Source organism: Mesitornis unicolor, unplaced genomic scaffold (assembly GCF_000695765.1).
Source record: "Mesitornis unicolor isolate BGI_N332 unplaced genomic scaffold, ASM69576v1 scaffold207, whole genome shotgun sequence".
Classification (NCBI taxonomy): domain Eukaryota; kingdom Metazoa; phylum Chordata; class Aves; order Mesitornithiformes; family Mesitornithidae; genus Mesitornis; species Mesitornis unicolor.
The window spans coordinates 2,516-13,471 of NW_010195447.1; the positions used below are offsets into that span (position 1 = coordinate 2,516).

The 10,956-nt window shown below is 49.5% G+C and overlaps 1 protein-coding gene across 1 annotated transcript; it reads right to left on the reverse strand.

Moving 5' to 3' along the window:
* Nucleotides 1–268: 268 nt before the first annotated feature.
* Nucleotides 269–9,728, reverse strand: LOC104533778 (chromosome unknown open reading frame, human C14orf105). Its single transcript, XM_010188094.1, has 6 exons — nt 9,530–9,728; nt 7,029–7,105; nt 3,459–3,545; nt 3,002–3,100; nt 2,447–2,612; nt 269–516 (listed from the first exon to the last, which is right to left on the reverse strand). Exons 1-6 carry the CDS (start codon nt 9,726–9,728, stop codon nt 269–271), a joined length of 876 nt encoding a protein of 291 aa, XP_010186396.1.
* Nucleotides 9,729–10,956: the final 1,228 nt, after the last annotated feature.

The window sequence follows — 10,956 nt, forward strand, 5'->3', positions numbered from 1 at the left end:
CTCCTCCTATCCCTACTTCACTGTTGATAATCCCAAGACATTTTTTCCCTGGATATCTTGATCCAGCTACAAAAGCAGTCAATATTGACTCCACATTGGTGATCTCCTCACTTCCAGCTGTCCTTTCTGCTGGCCCATGCTCCCAGAAATGTCACTTACTGTGACCATCGTGCCTCCACCCTCGGTCCATCCATCCAGGAGGGTTTTGAGCCCCACCAGAGATGGGCCTTGTTCCTTCAGCACATCCCTTGCACCCCAAGCCATGCCCCTAGAAATCCTTGTCAAAGAAGTCATCAAAGAGAGAAATTCTCTCCGTCTTGGTTCTCACAAGCACAGGTTTGTGGTAAATCTTCTTCTCTTCCCTTTCCCACTCCTCAGAGCCTGTGCTGGAGGTGTCCCAGAACAGATCCCTCACCCGCGGCTCCTTGCAGAACAACAGGTCAGCCTTCCTGCTCCTGCCTGGAGACAGCTCAGCCTCATCATGTGGCCTGAAGAGTCCTCCACCCACTGTGTTTCCTTGGGGAGAGAAAAGAAAAAAATCATAGTTTTGTGGAGCTGCGTGCCCAATCTCCCAGAGTTTAACTGGAAATGGCAGCTGGAGCCATGTACAGAAGATCCTGAGGGATCCCTGCAAGACCAAACCCCATGCTCGGGGCTGGGCAGGGCCAGACGTGATGTACTCAGGGTTATATTTGATGAAGTTATGTAGTCTGGCAAGAGGCAGGATGGTTTTATCCCCGAGGAGAAGAGAGCTGAGGGGAAGAAACACGAGGTAATAGGAGCAGCCAAGTTTGTTCCCCTTTCTCCTGGTGAAAGTTCACTGGCAGGCACGTTTTTCACTGATTTAAGCATTTTTACCCTTGCTGATGCATTTCCAGCCTGTGCCAAAGGTTGTCACATGCAAGCAAAGCAGAAAAGAGCTCATGGCTTGGGGATGTCAGTATGAAGTGGTCGCTGAGATTTGCTTGTATTTCCCCTTCACTGGGGACAACAAGGCCATCTTGTGTGCCCTGGCATCTCCTGCTCCCCCAGTTGCTCCCCGAGCCTGCACCAACCAGTGCCCTGAGCCTTAGAACAGTCATTGCCAAATCCAAAGCAACCCGGGTGCTTTGGTAACCTCTAGAATTACTCTACGTCCATTCCATGCTCGCTCAAGGCATAGGGGGGATGAGTCAGAATCACAGCATCATTTGGTTGGAAAAGAACTTTAAGATTATGGACTTCAACCATAACCTGTCCACAACTAAACCATGACCCTAAGCACCTCATCTCCCTGTCTTTTAAACGCTTCCATGGATGGTGACTCTACCACTTCCCTGGGCAGCCCCTTCCAGTGCTTGACAGCCGTGTCAGTGAAGTCATTTTTCCTAATATCCAACCTAAAGTCCCTGCTGGGTGTTTGCTGGAATTGCTGGCACACAGACCACACCATCCTCCCTCCTGCGCTACGGCGCAGGCTGCAGCAGGGACGCCTGACCAAGAGAGCTGAGATCTGTTAAACGAATTTCATCTAATGTCTTGTCACATCAGACATTGAAAGTAACACGGAGTCATTGCTGGAAATGGTCGAACTGGGAACATCTCACCTTAATTGCACATCACCCAGAGGAGTGCAAATCTGCAAGGGAAATTGCCTGGATCTGGGCAGTGGGAAGCGGTTCCCATATAAAACTAAACCTAAAAGCTGAGTAACCTCAGTGACTGCAACATTTACCTCATGGCTGTTTAAGGGTGGCAGGAGTCCAGAGGCTACGCCACGCAGATGAGTGCAGCATATTGGTGGACCATGCCATGATGAAGCCAGGAGCACATCCCTCATTCTCCATTGCTTTCTCCTGCTGAGCCCAGTTCCAGCTTCCCAAAGTGCCCAAGGGTTCTGTGCCAGCCTTACTGCAAGGTTCACCCCAATATGTATGCGGGTACCCTCCTTCAGTCCATGCACAGTAAGGGGAGAGACATGGCTGACCGTTCTGCCAAAAACCAGTTTCACAAAGTCCCTAAAAATAACCAGCATCCTCAAATAACACAGATTTCCCTTTTGCTGTGAGGGAGCACCACGCTTGCTTTCTTCAGAGCAGGAAAAATTGAGATGTAACCAATGTGGAGCAGTAGAAGAGCTCTTCTGAAGCCCAACCTGCTTGACTCTAGCTGAAGATTTAAGCTGTTTGCACCATGTGCAGACTCTGCTTTTACGCTTCAACAGCTATTCCATGGCACTCAATTAATCTACTCAGGTCTGTTTGAGTGCTATCAGAGAAGCAGCCCAGAGACCTGCGTCCTGCTCTGAGGCATCCCAGTTCTTTGCCTTATGACCACTTACCCCCCGCTCCCAGTCTTTTGAACTTGCCCCATGTCACAGCAGGAGATGGAGCAGCAGAAGCAGCTTCCATAGGGAAATTTCTCTGATGAGAAGTTTTACATCTCCTTGGAAAATTATTCTACTTACCACAGTCGTCTCCATGAAAACGCTGATTGTGCTCAGTAGGGACAAGCTCTTGGATTTCAGCGCTGTCTCCTCTCTGGAGAGCGTCAAGGACTTTCTTTGGGCTGAGTTCCTTGGGTTTTTGTTTATTGATTTTTGACTCCCTGTGGAGATTTCGCCTCAGCTCTGCCTGGGTTTGCAAACGAGTCATCAACACAAGCAGCAGAAGAGCAAGCACGTTTTAACAGCTCTACATGGCGCATCATTAGGGGGTTGGCACTGAAAATAATTAGGCAGTCGAGTGGCTTAACCGAGGGGCAAACGGTATTTGCCAAGCTGGGTATGTGACTGAACATGACCCGGAGAGATATATTTTTGCTTTCTCCATGGGCTGCAGCCAAATGAGGGCAAAGCAGAGCAAAAATCAGAAGTAATTACTGATTGTGGGGACCCCAGGGATGCTCCCTTGCCTAAACCACCAAGAAAGCTTTATTTGCTCTTCCCATGGGAGGACACCAGGGATGGGCAGACCCCGACCCGAGAGGGGAAGCCCTCTCCCCAAACCCATCTCAGCATTACCTCTTGGCGCCTGCGGGTCAGGTCCAGCATCTGCAGCTTGTGCAAGTGCTGCCGCCTGCCAGGGGGGTGTCTCAGGCTTTGCCCCCTCTTCTCCACAGCCTACGAGGTGTTTAGGAATGTAAATAAATACACCCGCACTTTCTGGAAGAGAAAGGAGCAGCCACCAGCTCACAAACCCACACCTGGCCCCTCGGGTGCTCCCCAGATAAAGGCCATGAGTTTTTCCCCATGTAGCCAACTTGTGAAAATTTGTCACAGATTTCCACTGTGCTTGCAGTTTATCTCATAGCTCTGGGGCGTGATGGAAAGAAAAATCCTCATTAAAGCAACGTATAAATTGTTCTGTCCTTCAAGGTGTTACTGCTTTGAGTTTTCTGGCCAAGATCACCTCACGATCTGAAGGGAGGACCCACTTCTACACGTTTGAGGTTGCAGGGGGTGTTACCTGTGTGCTTACCTTCACTTTTGGGCTTGCAGCCACTTCTTGCTGACCCCAGGGCTTTGCAGGAGCGATTGCTTGTGGAGGGCCGGCAGGTTCAAGCCTCTGCAAGTCCAATATTTATAATATTCAGCATTCCTCATTCCACACAATTATTAAACCTGATATAAAACTACCCTGGCATTTTTCCAACGCCAATTCTGGCCCAGCTGCGTGGGATACAGGAAGGAGACTGGCATCTCTAGCTGATGCTCAGGGTTATGAACATTTCTTATGGTCCTTTGGGAGTGGACAAAACTGAGGGAATTTCCTGCATTGAGGTAAAAGTGGCAAAACCCCAGTTTGAAATTGGTTTTATCCCTGTAGATACTTCTCTTTGAGCCTCAGCAGTGCCCAAGGCTCCATCCAAGACAAGAGTAAAGAACAAACCCCCGCCCAGATTGCTTCATGTCAAAGCTAAATCATGGAGATGCATCAGAATTTAATATGAAGTCTCCCAGCAGGTCAACTGAGGGCAGATCCCAGTTACCTGAGACCCAGAGCACCACTCCCCCTGTCCAACCAGTCTCTTTTATGTTGGCCCGAGTGCAACCTTTCACTGCAAGAGTCTGCATGGTGCAAAGTGCCTTTCCTGGTGGCTAATGGAAGTGGGCAGAGACTTGCTTTACAGACTGCTCTCAGCATGGATTTTTATCTCAAGGAGCAAAGTCGTCTCCTTAAATGGTCCCAAACTATTCGATGATACTGGGCCATTTCATGGCTTGATATTGCCAGTGTCCCACCTAGGACGAGAGCTCAGTCCAGCTTTCATAATAATTAAAGGAAGCATCATCAAGAACTTCAGCAGTAAGACCTGACTTACACTTCAGGGGGAGGAAACGTTGAACCCCTGTTGAAGCATCCTGTAAGTCAGTGCAATAACACAGGAGGAAGAAAGGTCTGCAGCAGCATGTAAAGGAGGCATCCTGCATCAGTCCCCACTGCCAAGTTCCCACGTCTTTCAGCATCAGAAAACCCCACAAGACTGAATATGAAGCTTAAAAAAATGGCACTAGATGGCAGCATGTGACACCACAAGCTGCGGTCGGGGCTGTGCATCACTCCCGGATGCCACCAAGGCAGCCAGGCAGGGTGGCTGAAGGCAGGTGACCTCCTCATCCATCGGCTCCTCTCGCTGTGCCGGGTGGGGAAGCCAAGCTTCAGGTTTTCGGCTAAAGCTGTGTTGCAGGCTGGAAAATCGACTCTTTTGTGTCTGCGAACCTCATGGGATTTTTCTCTGGTAACACTCCCTGACCAAAATCCTCTAAAAGTCCTTAAGAAGGCCACGTCATCCTGCTCAGCTGTCTTTGAAAATGATCCTGCAGGGAAAAGGGCTTTTCCTTGGGCTGTTTACACTCCCTAACAGCAATGGCAGAAGCACGGGGTATGATTAACAGTGTTGCTGTCCTGCGACGAGCATTATCTGTGCTTTAGTAATACATAAATACAGCCGTGATGAAAATAAGATCAATAACTGAAAACTACACGCTGGTAGGAGGTGTTTAAATGAGGCTGTGACTCCACGGGTGTAGCTGGGCTCATTCCTGGTGCTGCTGCCTCATCCTCCCACCAAATCCAGGGTCACGGTATTCGAAAGCTGGTGGCCGCATGTGCTTTCTGAAGCCACCAGTCTTGGCCAGGGCCACAGCCTTGGTTTTCAACTGCCCCTGTCTGGTGGCTTTATTATATCAATAATCACTGCAATGACGGCTTGAGCAAAGCACCCCTGCTTCAGCAGCTTTGCAGCTGTGGAACATGTGCCACCAAGTTTTGGGAGAGTGGAGATGCTCTTGGGGAGGAGCAGGGGCATCTCAGAGCAGCATGGGGAGGTGAGATGGTCACCAAGGATTTTAATTGCAAGGGGTTTTCCAGGCAGCTGGGTAGGAAAAGGATCCGCTGGTCCAAGCTGCTGGGGTAAGCCAGCACCTACAGTCCGGGGCAAACACGGCTCTTTCATGGGTTAAACAGCCAAGAACTGTGTTTGCCTCTGTCCCCAGCCACAGACCAACTGCTGAGGACTCCCTCCAGCCACCTAATGAGGCTGCTGATGTGCTCCATGCAGCTGGGCTCTATGAGCAGGGTCTCAGCAGCAGGTACAACACTGGCCCTTAATTGCTAATTAAGAGTCTCGCCTAATTGAGAGCACAGGGGGAGGGGTGAAGGTGTGTTTTCAGTAGAAGAGCGTTTCCTTGACACTGTGCTGTACTCATGGAGAGATCTGCTCAAGTTGCCTCCTTTGCCTGTCTGATTTTATTCCTCTGAGCCCTGCTTGCTCTTGGTTTTGGAGTCCCCAGAGCTGGGCCATGCAGCAGACAAGAAACAGCTGAAAGCCTCAGGCTGGGGCTCTGAAAGAGAAAGAGCTGAGGAGCAAAGTTGGGGAGCTGCAGGTCTGGGACATCCAGAGCAGGGCTGAGCCTGGTAGGGAAGGAGGGACACTTCAATCTTGGCCAAACACCTGGAGCTTTGCATCTTAAATAGCAAGCAGGTAAAAGATAGGAAGCTGGAAGGTATTGCTGATGGGTTTGGGAGGGTGTAAAGAAGCAATGGAAATGCAGGTGGAGCACAGAAACTGGTGCACTTCTCTGCGTTTGGGTTGGAAATAACCTGATTTAAGGCAAGAATTGTACAGCCCCAAGTAATGCAACTCTAGCTTAGCCCTGTGAGCATGTGGTGGCCTGAGCCTCACCCAGGTTTTATACTGTATAAAAGCATCAGGGCATAAAAATATCAGCACAGAAAATGAATGTGGAGGGCTTCTTGCCACTTTTTTTTTTCTTTAATGAAATAGCAACTCTAACCCTTGTGCAACTTGGTACTCTACTGGTGTTTCCTTCCCTTCTTTGCAGTAAATTATATGGCGGTAAATATATTTTTGGAGGTTTAGTTACATTGTAGAAACTCTTGTGTGGGAAAAAAATCCCAATTGCCAGCTCAAGTGGAGTCGTGGGTTTCAGGACTTGGAGGAAAAGGGACCTGGGAAGTGCAGGACAGGGACAGGAAGGAGATGGAGGAGCCAGAACCAGCCCCAAGTGAAGCACATTAGATCCCTTCTGCAAAGGGCTCTGCCTTGGCCACAGTGCCCCCATGGGAGCACTAAGATATGGCTGCAGGTACCCAGACGCCACAAATTGGGTAATTACAGGAGAGATGGCATCAAGGCCAGCCAGCCTGGGACGTATGTCCTTGTTGGGTGCCTCCAGAGCACCTGAGGGCTGGCCAGTGAAGCTGGACCCATGGAGTCAGGCAGGAGGGCAAAGGCAGGACCTTGCTGCGTTGTCCCCTCTCTGGCTGTTCATAGAAGGTGAAGTCCTCTCCCTTGTGCTAATGAACTGAACATAACCTCTCTGTGTACCTGCTTTGCCCCAGATACCAACCTTGGGCTGGTGATAAAGCTCATCCAGCAGGGATCATCTACAGATATGACCTCCTACTCGCATATTTCTTTCCCCCAGCTTGGTGCTGTGATATGTATCCAATGTGTCCCCCAGAAAGCCCACGTCAAGGGATCAACCACAGCAACTCATGGGGAGCTTTTCAAACTCGCCTTACTTGAGGTCTTCGAGGTGGGTGCTGTTTAATGATGCTGGTCTCTCCCTTTTCCGGCACGGTGTTGAAAGAAAGGGGCCCTTAGAGGTTAAAGAAGGAGAAGAAATGGATCAAGTCACTTTTGGGTGTTCACCAACTGCTAGGCTGTACTCAGCATCAGTTTTCTGCCCGATTTTTTTGGTTGGCACATCCTACTAATGTCTCCTTTTGGAGATAACACATGAGATAAATCATTTTATTAACTGCAGAAATAAAGCGAGGATGTACCCATGCCTGCAGTTTTCAACAGATGTCTGCCATGTAGCTCTCCTACTTCCCTCTACAACCTCTCATGTACCCTATATGTGACCCTCCATGCCTCCTGTCACCTCTCCAAGCCCTTAAAATGGGGAACAGGCAGCAGTCTGGACCTCTTCTTGCTGCTTAGTCCTTAAGAATTTATTATTGTTATTTTTTTTTTGGTGGAAATGAGAAACATCTCTGATGCTTCTACTGCCCACAGCAGTGCCGGGCTGCAGCCAGCCGGTGGGTTCAGAAGTGAGCAGGTTATGGACACACAAGGGGTATGATCACAGATGCTCATCGTTTTTGGAAATCAACCTGAAATAATGTGCTACACACCAGTGGTTGCCTGTTATTTATTAAAGCGGTGCCTTCACCGAGGCCTGAACGTGATCTGGGCTTGGGTCCATCCTGCACTGATGCTCTCGAGTGGTTACTGCTGCCTTTCTTTTTTTTTTTTCTTGCATAAATAAATACTTTTGCATGTGCAGTAAGTGTTTATTTTACAAAAGAGTTGATCTATCCCACCCATTTCCCCAGAAAACTGCCTTGATGCATTCAAATGCCATTTTATACGTGGAGCTGAGTGAGGTGTTGCCAAGCAGCTCCTGCGCCCACACGGTGGGACCCCCGAGATGGCCACAGGGGAGGAGAGCTGGGGATAAAGTGCAAGAATTACATTGTAGTTGATGCCAAATTTAATAGTTTTACTAGGAAAATAATCATTTGGAGGTCGTTTTATGGGTGGTGACTTCAGTGGTGCCTTTAAAGGAGCCCCATGGGAGGTTGCCAAGGCAGGGCTCTTGGAGAACAGAGGAGGTGATGGAGGGAGGGCGTTGGGGTATGGGAGATGGTTACTCCATTGGATGAATGATTGCTGGGCTCTGCAGAGCACTGGCAATGATTAACCACGGAGCCAAGCCGCGGCTGCTCCCTGCATGCAGGAATGGGCACCTGAAGTGAAAATGTGCATTGCAGGCGGCTCTTCTGGATACGGACTTCAACTGCTAAAATAGCAGCTTGGAATAGCAAAAAGGGGGTTATGGAGTTACTGCCTCTCAATCTGCAGGAAAAATTAGTGCATAAAGGATTTCTAAGGGAGAAGGTAAAATGTAAGGCCGAAGTAATTCTCATTACTTTTATTTTTCCCCCTTGCACTTCAGTAGCAGCAGATCCTCCCCGCTGGAGGAAGTGGGGTTTAACACAGCTGAGATGAACCCTCCTAGACCAAATAAAGTCTCTGCTTTTGGAGGCCTTGCTCATTTAGACAGACACTAATACATTGCTCAAGTACTCTTAAATATACTCTTCTTATTTCTGAAAATGAAAATTAATAGAACATGACATTTATTGAGAGGGTTTTAGAGCTTTCTATAAGAGTACACATTTTTTACAAGCACTTATTAAATGCTCAGAGATGATAATTTTCCAAAATAGGAGAATTTGGTTGTTCTTGCTGTCATGAATTACTTGAAGCCCCCTGTTGATCTTCAGGCCCTCCAGGAACATCGCTGCTGTTGTTCCTGAGGTTTATTTGCTTTCATCTTCTCCTGATGCCTCTCGGTGGATGATCCTGAAGGAAACACCCAGCCCTGGCGAAGCAGCAGTGGTTAATGCTGCTTGGTGTGTGTCAGAAATTCATTGTTTTTGAAAAGGAGAAGAGGAGAGGAGAGTGCTAGGACTGCAGATCTCCTTCGTCTGTGTTGCCCTTTCTCAAACCATGTTGATGTTCAGGTGGGTTTCTGATGACTTCCCACATAGAAACTGTAGGGAGAAGCCTATGCTTCCTCTCAGCTTGTGAAATCAGCCCTGTGTGAGACATGGCTATAATTTATTTTAGTGCTGAATTTCACCTGCTGAGCACATTACCCAGAATCTAACACTAATTAAGCTAATGATGTTGATATGCCCAGTGGCAGCAGGTGAGCAGAGTGGGTGTGTAACTGGGGGGGCTGTGCAGGGGCTGGTGTTGCTGCACGTCAGGTCAATGCTGGGGAGTGAGGCTGTTCCCAGGGGGCAAGGAGCTCTGGTGACTGAGACATTTTCCAAAACAAGCTGTGGAGGGGGAAAAAAAAGAGTTTTTGCAAAGCTAAAATGTCCCAGAAATGACAACAACACACTCCTGCAGCATGGCGTGTGTGCAGACCTACACCCCTCCTGCCCTGCAGCAAGCAAACCCACAGCCCTGCCTGATGAAAATATTTAGGTGATGACCTTCTTACCTGCAGAGGTTCTCCCGTACCAGGTCTCCCGGAGAGGTGGAAGTTGCTGGTGAAAGGTGGGTTGTCCCCACTCCGCCGTGGCTGATGGGTGCAGGCCGGGGAGCCGGTACGGGGTGGCGAGAGTGGGCAGATCCCCCCCAGCGTGCATCGGTGCCACCTTGGTCACCTTGGGGTGTGCCTTGGAAGAGCTCAGACCCATTTTGCAGAGCGGTGGCTTTGAAAGGAGAAGGAAACCCCCCCCCTGTGCTGTCCTCCCTGAGTGCGGAGGGACCCTTGTGAGTGACCACGGCTCCCGGGGAGGTCCCTGCCGGCCGCTGAGGCCGGGCCTGGCTCCCACGGATGTGCCCACACGTCCTTCCCTGCTCAGTTAAACATTGACTCGGCCCTGGCTGTTCCCCTGCAGGGATGAGAGATGGCTGAGAAGTAGAAGAACCCCGTGCCAAGCCCTGGGGAAGCTTCGGTTTTTGCCTTTGAGTGGTTTTCAAAAAGGGGCACTATCTCAGCTGGCTGCTGGCAGAGCTGGAGGTATTTCTACAAGCAGGTCTTTTGCTGTATCTTCAGTCTTTTAGGAGGAAATTCAACCCTTGGAGCACCAGAAGTGGTAAAGCATCTCCCACACTGCATGAGAGAAGCAGCCTGGGGACAGGGGCTGGCTGAGGAGCACCCTCTGCCCTTGCTCTCATGGGGCTGGTGGCACTGATGGGGGAAAAATGCTGCTTTAGCACAAGCCCACCTGAAAACATCAGCCAAAGTCTGTCATATTCTGCAATTTTGGAGCTGCTGCAAGATTTGGGCCAAATGCAACAGGATTGGTGCAGAAGGGAAAGACCCACACGTCTCTGGTTTCTTCCTTTCCAAAAGGTGGACAAGGGGCTTCAGGGGGTGCAGTTTCCTCAGAGCTGAATGACTGGTGGAGCAGTTGGGAAATACATAAGAAGGATCATTTATGCCATAAGATTGCTCCTGCAGGGTGTTTTTTTGACAGGAACAGGGAGGAGGTCAGAGCACTCATGAGCTCTGCTGCAAAACATGTGGAAACCAGCAAACGTCCTGTGTGTGAGGGCCAGTACTGGTCACTTGTGGCCAGTAGATCCACAGATAAACCACTCTTAGTCTGTAATATTTTTTCTCCTTCTTTTTGAAAGAAAATATAAAATCAACACCCGGCTTCCCTCATCCACAGGATAGAAATGGTGAGGGTTTGAGCTGCAAAATGCCACTGGCCAGGGGGGCACCTCCCAGAGGAAATTATTCATCCTTGGAGCAACCCAGCCAGTTCATGTTTTGAGCTGCAGAGCGCCAACACCGCTGGTGACTTTGCTTTCCAGCAGGTCGCACGGGGCACGAGGGAGCACCATCGCTTAGTCTGTAATAATTTTTCTCCTTCTTTTTGAATGAAAATATAAAATCAACACCCGGCTTCCCTC

Excerpts from the sequence above, each read along its gene's own strand:
- LOC104533778 (XM_010188094.1), bottom strand. The coding sequence starts at position 9,728 with ATGGGTCTGAGCTCTTCCAAGGCACACCCCAAGGTGACCAAGGTGGCA. Across the intron at positions 7,106-9,529 it reads GTACGGGAGAACCTCTGCAG|GGCCCCTTTCTTTCAACACC; the intron begins GTAAGAAGGTCA and ends TTAACCTCTAAG. Across the intron at positions 2,613-3,001 it reads TGACCCGCAGGCGCCAAGAG|GCAGAGCTGAGGCGAAATCT; the intron begins GTAATGCTGAGA and ends TTGCAAACCCAG.